The sequence below is a fragment of the Myxine glutinosa genome, chromosome 10 (genome assembly GCF_964187855.1).
Source record: "Myxine glutinosa chromosome 10, kmMyxGlut1.1, whole genome shotgun sequence".
NCBI lineage: Eukaryota > Metazoa > Chordata > Myxini > Myxiniformes > Myxinidae > Myxine > Myxine glutinosa.
The window spans coordinates 116,841,447-116,864,092 of record NC_136270.1 but is presented as its reverse complement, the minus strand read 5'-3'; the positions used below and the strand labels follow the sequence as shown (position 1 = coordinate 116,864,092).

At 49.3% G+C, this 22,646-nt stretch overlaps 1 protein-coding gene across 1 annotated transcript in view; it reads right to left on the bottom strand.

The window, feature by feature from the left end:
• The window catches only part of LOC137433839 (structure-specific endonuclease subunit EME1), a 39,567-nt gene extending 20,444 nt beyond the window's left edge, over positions 1-19,123 (bottom strand). The window contains exons 1-5 of the mRNA XM_068126230.2: positions 18,890-19,123; positions 15,644-15,817; positions 15,187-15,417; positions 14,434-14,576; positions 12,530-12,613 (exon numbers count right to left, since the gene is read on the bottom strand). Coding sequence (XP_067982331.2) covers positions 12,530-12,613; positions 14,434-14,576; positions 15,187-15,417; positions 15,644-15,817; positions 18,890-19,013 — 756 coding nt within the window. The 5' untranslated portion in view covers positions 19,014-19,123. The remainder of the gene's footprint in view (positions 1-12,529; positions 12,614-14,433; positions 14,577-15,186; positions 15,418-15,643; positions 15,818-18,889) is intronic.
• Positions 19,124-22,646: the final 3,523 nt, after the last annotated feature.

The window sequence follows — 22,646 nt, the reverse complement described above, 5'->3', positions numbered from 1 at the left end:
ATTGCACCCTTCTCTACCCTCGGGGCGTCCCGACCCGATAAATTTTTACCTACTTTAGTGTGGCACGCAATGTAGTTCCCTCTACTATTAACTCTACCCTGAGTGCGACAGTTTTACAGATATTCACAAATGAGTAAATATGTCCCCCTGCGACGTTGCACCCTTCTCCTCACAGAAACACACCCACAGGATAACCGAATCCGGAAAGAATCCTCAAACTACACATACAGCCGGTAGGGAGCATTATTTACAAGATTACGCTGATATCTACACTACGATCCAGGACCTGTTTTTGGAGGAACACATGCAGATGTTATGCATAGAGAGAGCGCGCTTGCCAGCATCGATACACCAACCCACGAGTGCTCTGTGGCCGACGGCCTTTAATAACGTGCAGAGCACCCTTCCCGAGCATCAAAAGCACCACCCCACCACCAATCGGTGCAGTCACCATTGTTCATTGGAATAAAAATAAATTCGACAACCCCTAACCCTGCAGGTGTCTCTTGCTCTTCTTGTGGTGCACTTGGTGTTAACTAAAAGTGGTTCACCTGTATGGCATAGGTGCCACGTTGACCCATAGGTCCATCCCCGGGTGGTGCTTGGCCGCAAACGAACTGCGGTCCATTGTGGGTGGCCACAAACATTGCGGTCCATATGGTGTATCGATCCCGGCAGCAAACAGCGAAAGTGCAGGCCCACAACTGCGCAGCCAGCACCTCTCTCTCCTCTCTCTCTACCCCAAAGCCAGATCCTCGGAGGTGGGAGACAAAAGAAGCAGACAAGTGAGTAAGGTGGTAAGGGCGCAAAAGTGCACGCAATGTAAGGTGATGCACACTGGGGGCACATGGGAACCAGGTGAGACAGGTACGTTCCTATCGTACACCCCCCCCCCCCCCCCCACCAGGTAACCTACATGGCCCCTCCCTTACCCCTTACTGTATCCACAAAACACAACACTACCCATAAACATCTACTTTACAAATCAACAAACATCCCTACTGTCTTCCCCGTTCCTCCCATAAACCAAATTCGTCTTCTCTCCCTCCTAACCAATCAAATTTGCCATTTTCAACTCTCATCAAAATTTGCCATTTTCAACTCAACATCAAAATTTGCCATTACCAATTCAACATCAGTCCCTCCTAGGGAGGGAGAGATGGAATCACCCCAATGTCTCATCCACGTCGTGATGCGTCTCACAAATCCACACAGCAATCTCATTTCCTGCAACAAACAAAGAAAACACAGGTGTGGAGTCATCATCATCACCACAGGTAAGTGGCTGCGTATGGTGCGACAGGTTCATCAATCCTAACTATTTCCTAAGTGACTTTAACAACTTTACACTACCCGGGGTCTTTCTCCGGCCAAACCATTGGCCCTCTTACACTATGGGTTCTAAAAACCAATTCCCATTGGCCAAACTGTGGTGCGCTTCAATTTGGGGTCTCACTCCCCCGATTCATCTCCCGGTGCCCTCGCACAATTTCTGGGCTGCGGCATGTACCTCTCCCAGTGGGTCTACCCACCTGCACACCTCCACCACTGCAGTTGCCTCCGAGCTTACCTGCTCCTTGCCCTAACCTAACTACTTGGGGAAGGCCCTCTGGCACTCTCCCCACTCGGTGCCCTCTCTGGCACTGGGCTACCCGGGTCCGTCCTCCGGATCCTCGGGCCCCATCCATAACTCTACCGGCTCCCAGAGCCCACCTGCGGCCTCACCTGGCCGACATCCTCACAGTGGTGGAGTGCCCAACCAACTACACGCACTAACAGGCTACACGCCCAGCCATTTCCACAACACTAATGCACCCATTCACAACACCATTCTGCAACCGCACCACAAGTGCCAATATCCAACCACAATTTACCTGTACCCTCTACCTAACACTTACACTACCCGCCCCGGGTACTCGTGAAAGGGGGTCCACTCTTCCCCCATCCACACCTTCGCACCATGCACACCACTCCGTACCACTTACTCCAACTCCCTCCACACACCTGTACTTGCACACCTGTGCTCTCACACCTGGTGCCACCTGCACCCTTCTCTCCCCAAGCGCATTCGCGCTGATCCACAACACTCACTACTCATACACGGCTCCACACACCTGTCCAGTTGCACACCTGTGCAATCACACCTGTTCAATTCTCACACACACGGCATCATCTCAGCTAACTACTCCCTTCTGAAACTTGCGCTTCCCAGTCGTCCCTTTAAACTATTGCGCTCCCTCGTCATTATCATCCACACTAATCTACCTGCGTCCCCACTACAGGTATCAGTCACTACCTAACCTTATCGTCAACTAATGTCATCTTCGCTAGATCCCTATCAATATAACCTAACCCACCCGGGCTAGTTTTCACTGCCATACACCCCATAAGCTATTGCTCCTTTGCCCCCCTCATGGGAAAGATGGTGGATTTGCCATCCCACCACATCGGGGGTCTCTCACTACCAATTTTGCACATCAAATTTCAACAAATCAAAAATTTGCCAATCATCTGCCAATCACTGTACCATTACCAATCATCACTGCCAATCCTTTGCCAATCATCAAATTTTGTTTTTCTCTAATTTTGGGTCCAAAACACTAACCTCATCACCCAGTCGACTCACTAATACCTCTCGGTGCGCCAATCCCTGTCCAAAGCCCGGCTTCGTAAAGCCAAGCAATGGATGCTGGTTGTTTTGTGCCAGCGGCTGGATGCGTCCGGCACTCGGTGCAGGGACGGGGGCTTACCCGGGCCGAGATCCCACGCACCACCTCGGCGTGGAGCCATCCAATGTCCCGATCTCGACCTGCCGGCACGTCTCAACAAAACGTGGTCGCCATGACGACCCTTCCTATCCAGCTGCCCGCTCCACCTAGTGGAGCACGGACACGGCCGTTCAAAGCGAGGCCCGGCACGCACCGAGGGCCCGCTTCGGCTAAAAGTCGCTCTAACCTCTAACCCGTGTAACGTCGATGCTTCACCTGGACGCTTACACCCCGCAGCCCGTTCCTTGCTCACACATCCAGCTGTGCCCATGCTCCTCGTACCCTTCCTTACACACCCAGGTACACCCATTCCACTCACAGCCTTGGTCACACACCTGACCACCGAACACTTTGGCACACATTCGTTGCTCGCACACCTCACCAATACACCGCTTCGCACCCCCTCCTCGGTCACCTCCTCTGTGACAATCACAGGTGTGCTCTCATTCGCACACCCAACCACGTGCCTCACCACCAACTCCAGCGTGCATTCCCACTCACGCTCTACCATTCCAGGTGTGCATCCTTCCATCCCAGGTGTACATCCTCGCTCACCTGTCACAACCAACTCACTCTCCTTGTCACTCTCACTACTCTCACCTCCATTCTTGACAGCGTACTCACCCTTACTCTTGACAGCGCACTCTTTCCCCATGCACCTGTCCGTTACACACCTTTCTCGCGCACACTCTCCCGTTACACCCTCTGTAACACTCACCACAGGTGGACACTCTTCCTTACTTCTGACAGCGCACTCTTTCCTCATGCACCTGTCCGTCACACACCTTTCTCGGGCACACTCCTGCGCACACTCTCCCGTCACACCCTCTGTAACACTTACCACACCGCGCTTCCATGTGCTCCCTCGCACACGCGCTACGACCGACTCACTCTCGCCAGCACCCTCACTCCTTGGCACGCACTTTTTCCTCACACACCCCAGAGTCGGACTTTCTTGCACACCTCCTCTTTCGCACACCAGACCTGTCGCACACTTCACCCACGGCCTCTCACGAACACCCGGGTCCATCTCGACCCCCAAGCTTCTTAAATCCCCTGGCACATCATACGCACGACCATATTGGTCACCACTTACACCGAGTCCTCTTCCTCTTCGCTTCTCCTCCATCACCTGCGAATCCCTCATCCGGTTAATGAGCACATCATCACGATCCAAACACAGACTTTGGACCAATTCTTTTATCTCCTCTTTTATCTCTTTCTTATCCCCTCTCCGTCGCTTTTTAATTTCGCTCACCCCCTCTTCCACTTCTTCTAATTTCTGCTTCACCTCCTTCATCTCCTCGTGCGCCCCTTTAAGTTCTTCCTCTAACTCCACTTAATTTTTTTCTATGTGCTCCCGCACCTCCCGCTCTTTAACCTCCATCACCTCTACCACTTTGTTCATTTTTTTTGTCAAGTCCTCATGTACCGTCTGACACTCTTTTTTAATTACCCCTACGTCCTTTTTCATCTCCTTCTGCGTCGATTTTAACCCCTCTATTACCGCTGTGTTCTTCTTTACCTGTTCCCCCAACTCCTTTTGTCCCACTGTCAGTTGTTCTACTCCCAGCGTCAACTCCTCTATACCACTTTGCAATTTTACAGTCCCCTTTCTCACCTCCTTCTCCATGCGCTCCTTACAGTGCCTCACCTCCTCGCGCACTCCTCCGACCTCCTCACTCACTCCTCTTCTGATCTCCTCTCCCATCACTTGCATCTCCTGCCCAGATGCCACCCTCATCTGCTCCATTTCCTCCCTGTGAGCATCCAGTTTGGTTTCTACCCCCATTCTGACCCCCTCTATCTGCTGCCCCATTTGGTTAACTTCCCTTTCCGCTTGGTCCCTCATGTCCCTCAATTTGCCTTCCATGGTGTTTTCTAACCCCTCTAACCCTTTTTGCATCCCTTCCATTTGATTCTCTTGAGCGGCCATTCTGTTTTCTACCCCTGTTAACCCATGTTTCACCCCTTCTATCCCATTGTCTAACCCCTCTAATTTCTTGTCTAATCCCTCACCGGTACCCCTCGCTTCGTCCCTCATTACCCCCATTTGGCCCTCTAATCGCTCACCCTGAGCATCCATCCGGTTCCCCAATCGCTCACTCTGAGCCCTCATTTGCTCACTCTGAGCATCCATCCGATTCCCCATTCTGTTTTCCATTTCTTCATTATTCTTGTCCATAAGGGCCTTCATTTGCATAAAAAAAAGTTCCAAATTTACCAGCGGCGCTACTTCGGTCGCCGGCGCGGTGACCAGCAAGGCGCCATTTTGCGCGCTTGCTACCCTCGCTGTTTCGCTCTCCTCACGTGTCTCAATTTGGTCCCGGACCGACCCTGCTTCACTCTCCCCTACCGGACCCCAGCCGTCTTGATCCGCCATAGCGCGACTTGCAAAATTCGAGTTTTCGTAAAACAAATCCAAATTTTGCTGTTATAATTTCGAGCGCAACAAACGCGCTCCGGCTCAATTCTACTTCCCAACGTTTGGGCCTAAAAAAATTTAGTCCCGGGTCCGAATCTCACTCCTCGACACCAATTGTTACAGACACGACTTTGATGTTAAGATGGGCCGAGCGGAATGGCCGTCGTGTCCGCACAAATTACCCGATTGTACTCGAACGTTGACGAAGCCGCGCCACGCTGGCTCAATAAGGAAAAAGAAGACACACGGCTGGATTATAATGACAGACACCAATGTTTCGATTCTCAAGTATATTCGTACGGAAAGGTTAGATTACAGGGGCTAGAGGTATATCACAGGAAGACAGGCACTTAGACACACTCTTATATTGACCCCGGACAGACAGATAAACGGGACAACGGCTGACTCACACGGGGGTTGATGGCAGGGAAAGGCAGGTATCGGTGGCTCCAGGTGCACCTGGGCTCGGGGCAGAATCAACACGGTTCGGTCCGGTCCAAAGATGCGGGGAGGTCACAGCGCTCGGAGGTAACGTTCTTTCACAGGCGGGTTCTCTTCCTCTCAGCGATCGCAGGCAACGTTCTTTCTCAGGCGGGGCGCATCTGACTCAGCGCGCGCAGGTACTTCTTTCTCCAGCTGGGGGCGCATCTCTTCTCACTTCCGGTAAGTCGCCACGTATATCCGGCGGGGAGTGACACGCCCTCGGCTCGTTAGCGCCGCCCCAGATGGAATCGGTCCGCCCTTCTGATTGGGTGCGGGGGGTTACCAGGCTCCGCCCTTGAGGAGGAGCTGACAGCCAGCCCCTCCGTGGTAACCCCGTGGAGCGCGTGGTCAATGGCGCTAATCGAGCCGGTGTGAGGACGCATCCTCCCCCGCGCCGCCGCCATCTCCTCTGTTGTTGTTGTAATTGTTGGGGAAGAAGATGGAAGGAGGTATGGGAAAGGTCCTAAACTCACTACTGATGCCATATAATCACATTTTGGTGCAACGAAGAGTCATAATTAATGGAAACGAGGCCTTAACTGACATAGACTAAGAATAACTAGCAAGATGTCCGAAAGTTGTCTACGTGTGGTGCGGTGGACCTGGGCACGACATTTAATGGGGGAATAAGGGGAAGGTCGGCTCTACTGATTGTTGTTTACAGACAATGGGACTAGGGAATGGGGGATTGGGGATAGTTGGGGAGTATTGGGGAAATAGGGGAATATTTACAAGCGGATATGGAGGCCAAATTCCATATTCGCAACAATATAAACAGACTTGGCATTTAATATGGAATTTTTTTTTTGTGGGGGTGAATTTACTTTACAAGATGTCTTCGAACCAAAAGTTCATTGGAATTATGTTGAAATTATTCTAGATTTTGTTAATGTGACCGTTAAAAGAAACAAAAACCACATTTGACATTTCGAAACAAATAAATTGATCCTTGAAAGTGATGTAAACTGATATCGAACTCAATTCATGGACAGTACTGTGTTAAACTTCTGTACGTTTTCCAGAAGTATCTCTTTATTTTGCACATTAGCCAAAAATTTTTTTAACAAAAACAAAAGTAAAATTACGACTGGGATTACGGACAGTAAAATTACAGTTCAATACTTCGTGTAACCCCCACGAGCATTCAGGAGAGCACGTACACGTTGAGGCATGCTGTTCACGAAATTTGCCAAGGTTTGGACAGGAATCGCTTGCCATGCAGTGACAATAGCCTGCTGCAATTCACGCACAGAGGTCGGCTGCTGGTCCAAGAGGTCGATTTGACGCGTTAATTCTGCCCACAAGTTCTCTATCGGATTCATATCCGGGGACATGGCAGGCCACTCCGTATGCTCTACACCACGGTCAGCAAGAAAGTGTTGGATCATGCGAGCATGATGAGGCCGTGCATTGTCATCTTGGAAGACAAAGTTTCCTCGAAAGGCTGCACGAGCAAATGGAAGCAATGTTTCTTCCAGAATGGCCCTGTACTTGAACTGGTTCAGGTTTCCATTCTGAACAACCAGGTCAGTTTTGCCCCCTGCATGAAAAGCAGCCCAAACGGTCACCCCACCACCTCCAGCTTGGACTCTTGGCACTATACAATCTTTGTTGTAGGCTTCATGCACTTGTCTGCAGACTCGGACGCGGCCATCTTGACGATAGACCAGAAATCTAGACCCGTCACTGAAGATCACGTGATTCCAGTGTCCTGGCTGCCATTGACGGTGCTCTCTGGCCCACTGCAATCGGCGCTGGCGGTGTTGTCTGGTCAGGCGTGGCTTTCTCAGGGGACGCCTGGCACGATAGCCTGCTTGAACCAGTCGTTGGTTGACTAGCCTTCTGGATACAGGCACATTTGTCAGTTGCTGCCACTCAGCCCTAAGCCGATTAGCTGACTTGGTACGGCCATTGCGGACTAACCGGTGCAGCTGGCGATCATCCCTCCTTGTGGTTCTGCGGGGACGTCCTGGCCTCGGTATTGGAGTAGGGACACCCCTCTGAGCATTTCGTTTCAGGATCTTTGACACCTGACCTTGAGTGATGCCACACTGCCGAGCAATAGCACGCTGTTTCATGCCGTAATTTTGTAAAGCCACCACTAAATGACAAACAGCATTGTCGAGTTGACGGACCATCTCCAGAGGAAGCGGCAATAACTTTTGGAGACGTGCAGCAGTTGTTTTCCACTAATACAGAACGCAACAACCCTTGTATACCCGACTGTGAAGCCAATCATCAAATGCACCAGTCCGTACATTTTGCCACGCCACCTGTGATATAATCCTGTTGTTGACTTCTTGCTGCGACAGACAATCAGTGACATGGTTCTTTTAACAAATAAATCACCAAAGTGTAAAAGAAACTCACCAGATTGATATACTGGGTTAAGAAAGTAAACCCAAGTCAAGAAAAAAAAAATTCCATATTAAATGCCAAGTCTGTATATATACATATATATATTGTATGTGCATACAATATATAATATGAATACGCATTGCGTAGAGTGAGAGCTTCGTCAACAATGGTCAGTCGATCAAGTACGCAGCCCTCGCAAACAGGAGAATTCCGAGGAGAATCATCGTCGTGCCGTTACGCCTTGAGAACGGGCCGTCGGCCATTTTGACCCACGCGCTTTGCGCATCGCGCAAGGTTTTTCGCTTCGCTTCAACCATTTTCCCATTTTCACTGCATCCAGACGTTTATTGTGTGTGTGTGTGTGTGTGTGTGTAACGTGGATGTTGAAGGTAAATCTGCGGTTCGCCGGTTTGGAGCCGTGAAACGTCCATATCCGAGGGTGTGATTTACCAGTCGCCTGGAGAGCGCCTTTGGATTTCCCTGTCGCCTTGAGAGCACCTTTGCACAGCTTTGGCCACGTGACTGTGACTGTCATCCGAACGGGATTCTGGTCTCGATTGGACATCGTTCTGACGATCGCTGGAGCGGATCGTCTTGGGCTTGATGCCGGAATAGAGACATTGGGGAATGTTCTTCTTTTCGCTCACTTGGAGCACAGTGAGTTATATTGTACGAACCTGATGGTACCATCATAGGAAATATATATTGGTTGTACAATTGATTACTATTGTTGTTGTACTGTTATTCTTGTGTGATCTTAATACAATATTTGTTTGTTGGTAACAATTGGTGTGGCTTCACCATTGATCTTTGACATACAGAATAACACATTTTTCTGCAACACATTTTTCTGCCGTGACTTCTCGGGGCTCGGAGGTACACCGTGACCAGGCGGTTTGGGAGGAGCACGTAACAGTAGTCCATTGTATAATTTAAATAAACATAAATGCAAATTTCACATGTGGAAAAAGTAAGTACACCCTTGGCTCTAATAGGTGGTCGTGCCCCCTTTGGCAGAAACAAACTCAAGTAGGCGTTTCTTTTAACTGTCTGCCAGTCTATGACATCGACTGGGAGACATTTTTGCCCACTCCTCTATGCAGAATTATTTCAGCTGTGCGATGTTTGAGGTGTTTCTTGCATGCACAGCTCGTTTCAAATACCCCCACAACATCTCGATGGGATTTAGATCCGGGCTTTGACTTGGCCATTCCAGAACCCTCCATTTCTTTCTTCTCAGCCATTCCTTGGTGGATTTACTTGTATGTTTAGGGTCATTGTCATGTTGCAAGGTCCACCTTCGGTTGAGCTTCAACTTTCCGACAGATGGCCTCATATTATCCTCAAGCACCCTCTGGTACAATGAAGAATTCATCGTGGATTCTATGATGGTGAGCTGCCCCGGCCCTGATGCAGCAAAGCTGCCCCAAACCATAATATTTCCACCACCATGCTTTACAGTTGGTATCAGGTTCTTGTGGTCAAATGCTGTCTTTGGTTTTCGCCAAACATGTCTTCTGGTACTGTGGCCAAATAGCTCTACCTTTGACTCATCTGTCCAGAGCACATTGTTCCAGAAGTGCTGGTCTTTGCTAAGTGTTCATTGGCAAACTTTAGTCTTGCCCTGATGTTCTTTCAGGACAGCAAATGTTTCCTCCTGGCACACCTCCCATGTAGATCAAATTTGTGCAGCCTCTTTGTAATGGTAGACTCGTGCACTTTGACATAAACAGTGGCAAGAGCTACCTGTAGGTCCCGCGATGACATTCTGGGGTTCTTAGAGACTTATTTCAGCATGTTGCGGTCTGCTCTCGGGCTGAACTTGCTGGGGCGTCTTGGCCTGAACAAGTTGGCAGTTGTTTGGAATCTTCTCCTCTTGGAGATGATCTTCCAGACAGTCGAATGATTGATTTCAAATAGTTTGGAGCTCTTTTTAAATCACTTCCCAGACTCGTAGGCATCTATAACCTTCTTTCTGAGGCCTCAGAGGGCTCTTTTGATCTCAGCATGGTGACGCTGCACACTTCAACAACAAAGAGCAAACCAAACTAAATGTCCGAGGTTTAAATAAGACGGGTTCCTCCAAGATCCTCTCTGACGATGGTCTAATCATTTGCACCTGAGCTGGTGCACCTGATTCTAATTTTAAGTATTTGAAGTAGTGATAAATGTAGGGGTGTACTTACTTTTTCCACATGCAAAATTTGCATTTATGTTTATTTAAATTATACAATGGACTACAAAATGTAAATGTTTCATGATATTTGTTCAATTATATCACCTTTATCTATAAATATTGTTGAAATGAAGATCAAATAGCTGTACGTTGAAATATGTTGAAAAAGTCAGAACTTTACATGGGGTGTACTTACGCATACGCGTGCGTGCGTGCACACACACACACACACACACACACACACACACACACACACACACACACACACACACACACACACACACACACACACAGACACACACACACACACACACACACACACGGGCGTGTATGTGTGCACGCATGCGCAAGTCGGTGTTGCCTGATATGCAAGTGGGTTTCAGAAGATAGAATAGAGATGTAACAGATCTCAAAGCATCCACCTCCATGTGTGTGTATATACGTGTGTGTGTGTGTGTGTGTGTGTGTGTGTGTGTGTGTGTGTGTGTGTGTGTGTGTGTGTGTGTGTACCAGTGAGTGTGTGTGTACCAGTGAGTGTGTGTGTGTATACCAGTGTGTGTGTGTGTGTACCAGTGTGTGTGTGTGTGTGTGTGTGTGTGTGTGTGTGTGTGTGTGTGTGTGTGTGTGTGTGTGTACCAGTGTGTGTGTGTGTGTGTACCAGTGTGTGTGTGTGTGTGTGTACCAGTGTGTGTGTGTAGCAGTGTGTGTGTGTGTGTGTGTGTGTGTGTGTGTGTGTGTGTGTGTGTGTGTGTGTGTGTGTGTGTGTGTGTGTGTGTGTGTGTGTGTGTGTGTGTATTGTTATGAATTTGGGTGGAGTGATATATAGTCATATAGATCTGTATAGGTAGGTACTCAACTGTCGTGACAGGGAATCTACCTGTAATAAGTTATATGTTCAGCCGGATGTCGGTATAAGCTGTATTGGTGTCCCCGCCACGAGGGGGCGGGGCGTGCTAAGTAGTACAGGGATTATGGATAAGATTCCTTTGTTCGGCGTCCCCTCTGTCACCAAACCTGTGTCCCTTATGGCAATGCATTCTCATATAGACACTTAGATAGGTCCTTAGTGCACACATTAAATAATTCCCTCCCCTTACAATGACTGACCGGAAAGACAAGCAGGCAGCGGCCGTGTACAACACCGGCGTGGGCGACCAAGCATCGAGCAAGGCTGGGAGCCACGCCCAGGAGGACTGTTGATTGGCCAGGGGGAGGGGCGAGCAACACCACAGGGCGGGAAGCACTTGGCCAATGGGAGGGCACCAGCGCAGGCAGAACATTCGAGAGGTCGAGAGACAAGGCTCTGATTGGGAATGCGCCAGAATTGACGTCACACGCGAGGTGACAAAAGGACTCGCTGGACGACATTTTCTCTCTTCGCCCTTGGTATTCAGTCTTCGCTCTGGTCAGCTTGTGCTCGTCAGTCGTGCTGGTCCGTTCGTTCTTCGTTCTTGTCTCCTCATATTGAGAGGACTGGTGGTCGTTGGCGTCATCCCTGAATCTTTAGGTGCTCGGAGCTTGGAGCGGTGCTTGGTCCTTCGCGGTGCTTTTGGTGCGGGAGCGAGGCTCGGTGCTGTGAGCGGGCAGGACCTCGTGTGCCGTCGATGAAGAGCCTGGAGTGGGGCGGGTCGCTCGGGGCCTGGCGGAGCGCGTGGGCGAAGCGGACGGAGGGTTTCTGCGCGCCGGAACTCGGAGCCGCGTTGGACGGCGGACACGACTACAGACAAAGATAAGCCGCACCACATTGCACAAGTACACGACGGGACAGTTATTTTATTAATTCATTTTCCTTCGTCTCGTATCCGAAGTGTGAGTGGGGACGTCCCAATTTAGAATTAGATTTTATTATCGCGTTTCCCTGTCCCGATCTTTATTTCAAATAAACCCTTGTATTATTTTCCATTTCCTTTTAAACCCGGATTCCCGTTTGAGTTCATTTCCTTCAGGTACGCGCTTCCGCTTCTTCCTCTTCATTCTTCCTCCCCGTGCTTGTAGTCAAATCCTTATTTGGTCGTCGCCTCAAGTAAGCCCGTTTGGTCATCCGCGAGCCCTGTGGTTAACCGAAGGGATCGCGCGACAATATATGTGTGTGTGTGTGTGTGTGTGTGTGTATATGTGTGTGTGTGTGTGTGTGTGTGTGTGTGTGTGTGTGTGTGTGTGTGTGTGTGTGTGTGTGTGTGTGTGTGTGTGTGTGTGCATGCGGGCACACATGTCAGCACAATTACGAGCCTTAGACCATTTATTGAAAAAAATTCCTTGTAATTATCATTCCAAATTACCGTCCATGCAAATGACAAGTTCAGTGCATTGATAACCCACCTCTTTGTAAGCACGAACCATCCTGATAAAATCCAGGGTCGGTATCAACACCAAAAGCTGGGCCTCTTCCTCACTCTTCCCAAGCTGTTTCAACACAAGTACGAAACCATCCTTATTCCAAATATGGTCATCACATTGCATGGCCATCTAAACATCACAAATGCAAATAATACAGAACCTTTATATTAAAAAAATGATCAACGACCTCTCCACAAAGTGAATGTTCGAAATCTGTCCTTTAACTGCAGGTGAAAAGCAATGTGATTTCCAATCCAGGTAAAAAAAATAGGACCGTCGATCCTGAAGCCCCACCTGGATCAGGAGCAACAGTCACTCAAACCCCTCCCCCCCACAAACCCCCCACCAGATTCTGATATTTTTAATGCCGTGAGCAAACTTTGGTACATCATGGGCGATGACGGTTGTAATCAAGTTTCATCAAAATCGTGTGTGTAGTTTCAGAAAAGAGAGCAAATACTTATTTTGGAGGAGCAAACACCCCCAACCCCCTGCAATCCCCCTCAATGAGTGCAGATTTTGATGTGATCAATAAACCTTCGTTAGGCATCAGAATATGCAGCTTGTGGCTAAGTTTCATCAAAATCATGTGTTTGGAGCAAGCGATAATGACTGATTTACAGACTCACTGACTGACTGAATGACCGACAGACACTGCTTGATCGCATAAGCTCACTGGACTAAAGTCCAGGTGGGCAATAAGGGGCATGCAATTATAATCGGTTAGGAAAGGTTTGAATTTATATACAATTATAAACTGCGTGCAGAAGGGCCAATGATATGGGAAACTTTTTTTATGGCTTACTTTACGAGCAGATGGAAAATGCATTAAGCATCACCTCTCCAACAAAAGCGTTCATTAACATTGCATTACCTTAACACTCGCCTGCATTCTCTCACCTCTCTCCTGAATAATAAAAATACGAATTAAACTACAGCCTTCATTCATGCGAGCTGTTTAAATTGGGATGCGATGGTACGAATAATCGTCAACATCCTGCTGTCACAAGCCATCCAGTTGTCACAGCTCCTCAAAAAGTTGGCAAAGTACACACTCGTGTTATAGAGGACTTGTGCCAAGTACAAAAGCCTTCACTGGTATGGGATCGGGAACCACGTGCTACACCAGCTATTGCCACTGGATCCTCATCAACAGGATACGTCTGTCGGTGGTCCACAAACAGACCTGGTTAGGTAACCGGAAAAATTACAATGAGATGGATAAAATCTATAATAGGCTGCAAGCGGCGAGGACTCAGGCACGCGGCTCGGATTCCGACATGCAAGTGAAACACCTTTCTGAACAACTATTTATTCATAATATCGAGCACAAGAATACTGAACTTGCAAAAAAAAGTAACTTTAAAAATAACCATCCTCATGTGAAAGCCTGGTGTTCGCTTAGCAGTTAGGGTGCCGGCTTGGGATCCGAGGATCCTGGGTTCGAATCCCGGTCGATCGCTGAATTAACGCCAGGGGGGTTGACTCAGCCTGTCATCCTTCCGAGGTCGGCAAATTGAGTACCAGCTTGCTGGGATGAATGATCCCGGTGCGTACCCCGGTTTAGAATAGGTACACCGTATCCCCGTGCATCGTAAGAGGCGACTAAGGGTTGGCGTCAGGAAGGGCATCCGGCCATAAAAACATTGCCTCAAACAGGGAACCATGATTGTCATGGGGCCCGCAAGGCTAACGCCCGCTCTAGCGGGGAAAATGGCCTTAAAACGATCATTCATTCATTCATTCATGTGAAAGCAAAAAAGGTGCACCAACTATTTTGACAAGAGATGGCCGTCCCAGCTCAGAATGCGTCAGGTTTGTGCCCACGCCATTTTTAATTGTGCAAATACAACTTATTCTTTTATTTATTTTTTCCAAGTCCGTACCGATGCGTCCCCGCTGGTAGGCCGGGGTAAGCAGCGGCTCCAGCGTACGCTGCGGCTGATTGCCTGCAACTCGATCGAGTACTTTGACGACATGGTTTGCAGAACGCTCAACACCATCGCACCTCCTGCTCCCTCCAGCAACCCTGCCATGGAAAACATCACCTCATAACATAACCACGAAAGGATTGAAAAATAGATACGCACCACATCATTTTCCATAAATGCGATGTACCCAACCAAGTGAATGACAATTCAATAACAGAAAAAAACAAGAAAGAGCAATCAGAGATTGCAGACCAAGCCAGTTTTTAAGGATTTTGTGTTAAAACAAATATGGTGGCCGAACCACATGACCTATGAAGTAATAAAACAAAATTTCTTCCCCAATTTATCCTTAGATGGCGTTCAAGAAATTGCATCTGATCGGATGAAGTTTTGTACTTGTCGAATTATGAGATCATCATTAACATATGTTATTCCCCATGGAGAGTTATTTACAATGAGCTTTCAGAGATATAGAGGTGCAAAGTTTTTCGGTTTATCCAAGATGGTGCCCGTACCACCAGACATGACGTCATAATTATCCTTTAAAAATACAGGAGGAGGTGCACCTGTGGTGAACGTTTCCTGTCAATCGGACGAACGGTTGCAGAGAAAATCATATTTATTCTGTGCGGACAAACAGACAAACAAACGGACTCAAATGCAATACCCTCTCCTCTGGCGAGGGTAACAAATTGCTTTCGGACTTACTGGTGTCTAAGTGCACGGTTATATAGCTCATGCATTCTTGGGGCTTCATTGCCTTGAATTCTGCGGCTTTGGCACGTCGTTCCAACAGCTCAGCATCTTGACATCTCCGAGTTGATGTCGACACCTTGCTGCGCCCTCTTCCAGGTCCGGACCCAAGAGAATCCTCCACTCGAGCCACATGGGTTTCCACAGCCTTCGATTTGGGGCCCCGTGCTTGTGGCCCAGGTGGGGCTTTCGGAACAAAGGTGGGCACAAAAAAAAGGCATTAGTGAAGTTCTTCTATTGTGATGAAAGAAGAATCAAATAGGAATGTACTTTTAACACAGCAATGCCAGATAGTGTGATTCTACAAAGGTCATGAGAAAATATTACAGTATTTGTGCTTTCAAGGGGAACATCGAGCACGACCGTCAGAATGCCAGGAAAAGGATTCGAAGAGTAAAGAATAAAGTGATACCTTTTTCCGCATCGTTTTGTCGAGGAAAGATGCAGACATTGCTGCTTTCCGATGCTAAGGTGAGAGGTACGTCCTTTTGAGCATCTCGCGTGGATGCACCATGGCTCACGGGGCCAGGAATAGAGGAAAGGGAAGACTCTTGGCTCGATGCACCATGTTTGCTTGTTACACAGTCTGGTGTTCAACAGACAAGGTCAATAGGTCATGTTCATAAATTTTTTATTAATATTGCTAATTTTTTAATATTTATTGTTATTACCTCTGCCACAGAAGATGGATGGAGGTTATGTTTTCAAACCTGCCCGTCTCTGTCTGCGAAAAGGATATCTCAAAAAGTTGCGGACAGATACGGCTGAAAATTTTTGGAGAGTTTGGTTGTGGGAGTTGTGAATGAGGGACGAAATGATCCCATTTTGGTGAAGATCGAATAAGGATCCGGCTATTGGAATTATTTATTTTCTAAGTGATTCTTCACCATTGAGTGATGGGGCCAAAACGATATACGGTTATAGCATGATAGTTCAAAAAGTTTTGGACGAGTTGGTTCGGTGACAAGAACAAGCCGATCAGATTTTGATTCAGGTCAGGATCCTGATCCAGCCGATAAGTGGGATACAAAACGTAAATCGTTCAGCCTGGCGGAGGTGTGCGCTCTACCGAGTGTCGTTCTAGTTTTTATTATTGCAATGCAAATTCAAAGCATTTAACCTTGGATTTAATACTTTGAAATGATCTTGTCTCTTCCATATCCACTGAAAAGTATCGAAAATTTAAAAATAAAAAGCTTTTCATTTTTAAATAAACTGTTATACAGGTAAGGAACAGTCACACAACTAATTGATAATACTGTGATTGAGACAAATTTTAAGCCTTGGAGGAATAACATAAATCCATCCAATTACAGGTAGTTTACAGATATGGATTCTAAAGACAATACAAGGATAACAGCTGAACTTTAGTTACTATGTATATAAATCCTTAATTGGCAGAATTCCTCTGGACATTGATCAGGGGAGCAGTGCCAAGTTTGAAGGAGTTCTTCTTCTCACCCACTCTCCCTCCCTGACTCCCTGACACATTGACACATCACACATACACACACCCCAACTCACTCACCCTGTGCCCACCCCACCCACGACTCACTCTCTTCCAACCCCCCCCCCCCCCCAGCACTCATTCTCTTTCCGCCCCCACCACTCACTACAACGAACGAACTCACTCACCCACCCACTTTCCACCTACTCCCCCAAACGCACTTCCCACCCCCCCAAACTCACTTCCCACCCCCCCAAACTCACTTCCCACCCCCCAAACTCACTTCCCACCCCCCAAACTCACTTCCCACCCCCCAAACTCACTTCCCGCCCCCCAAACGCACTTTCTGCACCCCAAACTCACTTTCTGCCCCCCCCAAACTCACCTCCCGCCACCCCCAAGCTCACCTCCCGCCACCCCCAAGCTCACCTCCCGCCACCCCCAAGCTCACCTCCCGCCACCCCCAAGCTCACCTCCCGCCACCCCCAAGCTCACTTCCCGCCACCCCCAAGCTCACGTCCCGCCACCCCCAAGCTCACCTCCCGCCACCCCCAAGCTCACCTCCCGCCACCCCAAAGCTCACCTCCCGCCACCCCCAAGCTCACCTCCCGCCACCCCCAAGCTCACCTCCCGCCCCCCCAAGCTCACCTCCCGCCCCCCAAACTAACCTTCGACCCCCCACAAACCTCACCTCCCACCCCCCACAAACCACACCTCCCGCCCCCCACAAACCTCACCTCCCGCCCCCCACAAACCTCACCTCCCGCCACCCCAAACTCACCTCCCGCCACCCCAAACTCACCTCCCGCCCCCCCAAACTCACCTCCCGCCCCCCCAAACTCACCTCCCGCCCCCCCCAAACTCACCTCCCACCCCCTCCCCACCAAGCTCACTTCCCACCCCCTCCCCACCAAGCTCACTTCCCACCCCCTCCCCACCAAGCTCACTTCCCACCCCCTCCCCACCAAGCTCACTTCCCACCCCCTCCCCACCAAGCTCACTTCCCACCCCCTCCCCACCAAGCTCACTTCCCACCCCCTCCCCACCCCCTCCCCACCAAGCTCACTTCCCACCCCCTCCCCACCAAGCTCACTTCCCACCCCCTCCCCACCAAGCTCACTTCCCACCCCCTCCCAAGCTCACTTCCAACCCCCTCCCCACCAAGCTCACTTCCTACCCCCTCCCCCCCAAGCTCACTTCCCTCCCCCTCCCCCCCAAGCTCACCCCCCCAAAACGCCCCCCAACTGACTTCCCTCCCCCCAAAACTGCCCCCCCCAAAATGCCCCCACCCCCCCCAAAACTGGCTTCCCGTCCCGTCCCCCCAAAACCGGCTCCCTGCCCCCCCAAAACTAACTTCCCGCCCCCCAAACGAACTTCCCGCCCCCCCCAAACGAACCCCCCCCAAACGAACTTCCCGCCCCCCCAAGCGAACTTCCCGCCCCCCCAAACGAACTCCCCCCCCCCCCCCAAACGAACTCCCCCCCCCCCCCAAACGACCCCCCTCCCCAAACGAACTCCCCCCCCCAAACGAACTCCCCCCCCCCCCCAAACGAACTTCCCGCCCCCCCAAACGAACTTCCCCCCCCCAAACGAACCCCCCCCCCAACGAACTTCCCGCCCCCCCCAAACGAACTCCCCCCCCCAAACGAACTCCCCGCCCCCCCCCCAACGAACTTCCCGCCCCCCCTCAAACGAACTTCCCGCCCCCCCCCCCAAACGAACTTCCCGCCCCCCCCCAAACGAACTTCCCGCCCCCCCCCCAAACGAACTTCCCGCCCCCCCCCCCAAACGAACTTCCCACCCCCCCCAAACGAACTCCCCCCCCCCCCAAACGAACTCCCCCCCCCAAACGAACTTCCCCCCCCCCCCAACGAACTGCCCGCCCCCCCCCCCCCAAACGAACTTCCCGCCCCCCCCAAACGAACTTCCCGCCCCCCCCCCCAAACGAACTTCCCGCCCCCCCCAAACGAACTTCCCGCCCCCCCCCCCCTAAACGAACTTCCCGCCCCCCCCCCCCTAACGAACTCCCCCCCCCCCCAACGAACTTCCCGCCCCCAACTCCCCCCCCCCCAAACTAACTTCCCGCCCCCCCTCACTGTCCCACCTCTTTCCTCTCTTCTCCCTCTTTTTCTCCTCCCCTCCTCTTCTTAAACCGAGTGATAAACACTCAACCCGAGCAATCTAAAGGAAAGGTAAAGAAACCCGCCTTACCTCGCGCTAACAGTTCTGCCTGCAATCTTTCCCTCAAGCGCTCTCGCAATGGAAGGATCTGAGGCAATGGAGAATCGTCCTCATCACTCGAAGCCGATGAAATTACTAAAAGCTCTGTCGCCATAATACAAACAACTGGGACGTTGTTCCATGAAAGTTTTATAAATGGTTCAATAAAAGAGCAGCAAGGCCGAATCACGCAAGCCGGGCTGCACACAAACGTTTCCTTGTTTGAACTTTACCGCCATGGAAGTAAATACCGAATTATTATTTTAAAAAATTCAAATCAAACAGCTTCTCTTTACATTTTTCCTTTATAACGCACTTCATTGTAATTGATATTATTTACAAGGGGAAAAAAATAAACTATGCAGATTAATCGATTAAAAGCGTAATACACCCCTCACAAAACCACCGCCGACTACATCTCCTCACACGAAGTTGCGGCTTCACTGTTGGATCGGCGGGTTGAGTCTGAGAGGTCGGGCGAGGGTTGCCAAACGTACGATGATTATCGTATTTGTACGATTATTTCAACCTTTATGCGATCATTTATTACAAAAATGGGTAAATGCAGCACGTATTGGATAATTTATGGAAGTCCAAATGATGTGAATACTCCACCTTCAGTTTATAGTGTGGTATGGAGTGTAATCCCGTAGGATTTGTGTGCCAAAAATTTTTTTTTTTGCATTTTCAGTTTGATTTGGAGTCTAGATGTTGAAAAATGATGGGATTCAAATTTTCCTGTCCCTCGATCTCATTCTGGAGCCCCCCACCCCCAATCCAGGACTGAACTCGTCTATCTCCACTGATTATGAACCCATTTTAGGAATGTTGTTTTATTTTGAGGAATTTTTGGAACATGCTAATGCTGTTGTTTTTTTCTGTTTCAGGTGAGTTATTCTAATCATCATGTCAAGCAGTGTATGCATCATCTGCACTGAGGGTGATACCTCAAGCAAGAGACTACTAAATAATCCAAATACACTACATGACCAAAAGTATGCGGACACCCGAACATTGAACATCTCATTCAAAATTCATGGCATTCATATGGAGTTGGTCCCCCCTTTGCTGCTATAACAGCCTCGACTCTTCCAGGAAGGCTTTCCACTAGATGTTGGAACATTGCTGCGGGGATTTGCTTCCATTCAGCCACAAGAGCATTAGTGAGGTCGGGTACTGATGTTGGGTAATGAGGCCTGGCTCGCAGTCGGCATTCCAATTCATCCCAAAGGTGTTAGATGGGGTTGAGGTCAGGGCTCTGTGCAGGCCAGTCAAGTTCTTCCACACCGATCTCGGCAAACCATTTCTGTATGTACCTCGCTACAATTTGTACGCATTTGTACACAATTTGTACCTCGCATTTCTGTATGTACCTATGTACCTACCTACAATCTCGTCCTCCCAACATCAGTTAGCATTGCCATGGAACTTCGGTCTGTGATGCTGGATAATGACGACACAATTGACCACTTGAAGAGCATGGCAAACATTCAACGAGAGGAGATGGAGTACCGAAACTAGTCATTCAACGGTAGCTTTGAAGACTTGAGAATCCTTCGCTCCTCCAGTTCTTCCTCACTCGTCTCATCTTTGGCCGACATGTTCTCAAAGTTTCTGGAATTCGCAATGAAGAAGTAGACAAAGTTGTTGACGTCGCTTGCCAGTTCCTCATCCAAAATACCCGAACTGATCATCAGGTGAAGCATCAACCAAAGAAGGAAGATGGGTTTCAGCAGACTGTCCAAGCACCTCTCTCAATTTCATCTGCCACGTGTACTCCTCGGCAGATCCCACAACCCAACGAGCTCCAAGATGGGAAATGTTTCGTTCCAAGAACTTGGAGGGAGAGATGTTACCTCCTACTCGTGCTGCCTTACTACCACATATCACACGTGCACATTACATTGCCATGTGTGACAAGTCATACACTACCAACTGTCCGGCTCTTCCTCCCATTGAAGAAAATGGTTGGAATGTTAAGGAAGGCGTTTATGCTCCACCTTGCTCCAGTGAGGTGTCTCGCCCTGCCCACCCCTTGAGCTGTGATTGAACCGACAAAAGGTGCATGTAAATCAGGGTGTAAAGGAAGGTGCAGCTACTTCAAGAACAGACTTCTCTGTACTTCTCTCTGAAAGTGCTATGGCAGTGATTGTGGAAACGTAATTAAGGATGATACCCACGAGGATGATTAATAAATCAGCAAACAGTTTAATGTGATGATGATTGACGTGGATAAGGACAAGGATGATAAATAATTACGTTCTTGGTTTTGATTTTTTTATATTTTTTATATTACTATGTACTTGTGTAAATTAAAACATTCTGAGTTTATCAAAAAAGGACAAACCGAAGGTACATTGCCAATTTTTACAACAATTCTTGTAAAGCATGTTTTTCATCCGAGTTGGATTTCATTGTGAAACAAACTCAATAATAAAGGTGTACATTGTGATTGGTGTTTTCAGGTTTTTATTTCATATATATATATTGTTGCGGATATGGGATTTGCATCCATCCATATCCGCTTGTAAATATTCCCCTATTTCCTCAATACTTCCCAACTATCCCCAATCCCCCATTCCCTAGTCCCATTTTCTGTAAACAACACTCTGTAGACCCGACCTCCCCCTATTTCCCCCCATTAAATGTCGCATCCAGGTCCACCGCATCTCACGTAGACAACTATAGGACATCTTGCTAGTTATTCTTAGTCTATGTCAGTTAAGGACTCGTTTCCATTAATTCTGACTCTTCGTTGCACCAGAATGTGATTGTATGGCACCGTTAGGAAGTTTAGGACCTCCCAATACCTCCCCGCAGCTCTTCCTCACGGTTCAGCAACAACAACACCAACAACAACAGCAGCGGCGAGCGCGGGGAGTGCGCGTCCTCACTCCGGCTTGGTTGGTAGGGGGTGTTGGGAGGGCACCAGGCCTTTCCAACGAGCCGCCATCGAACATGTGCTCGACGGGGTTACCAAATAGGGGCTCCCTGTCAGCTCCTCGTCAAGGGCGGAGCCCGGTAACCCCCGCACCCAATGGGAGCGGCGGACCGGTCCCATCTGGGGCGGAGCCAACCAGCCGAGGGCGTGTGACTCCCCGCTGAGCATGCGCAGGAAGAGGGAGGTGACGTCAGATGCGCGCTGAGCTTGGAGAAAGAAAGACGCCACCTCCGAGCGCTGTGAGGCCTCCCTGCATCTTTTGGACCGTGCTTTATCCTGTCCCCGAGCCAAGGTGCACCTTGTGCTATCGACTGCCTGTCCTTCCCTGCCATCAATCCCTGTGTAAGTCAGCCTTGTCCCGTTTGTCTGTGGTCTGTCTGGGATAAAATAAGAGTGTATTTAAGTGCCCATCTCTTCTGTGTCTTTTACCTCACTCTACCTTGTAATCTACCCCTTTTATCCACCACTAATTATATCCTCCTCCGGAGGTCTTGAGAACTGTACCCCTTGCGTCGTTTCATCTATCCCAGTCGGTGTGTCCTTTCCATCATTGATTTAGCATAGCGCGATTTGGTCAACGTCGGGTGGAATCGGGTGAGTTGGGGAAGAATCGGGGGAACTGTTAGGTCGCGGTGGACCATCCGCTCGGCCCATCATAACATCTAAACCGCGATCCGTAACAATATATATAGTCTTGTGCAAAAATCGCTGGATCATCTCATCAGACAGTTCAGTTTAAGTCTGGTCCCTTGATGATACACTTTGTAGATCGCTCAGGATGTCATGTATTGACTCATTTTGATTTAA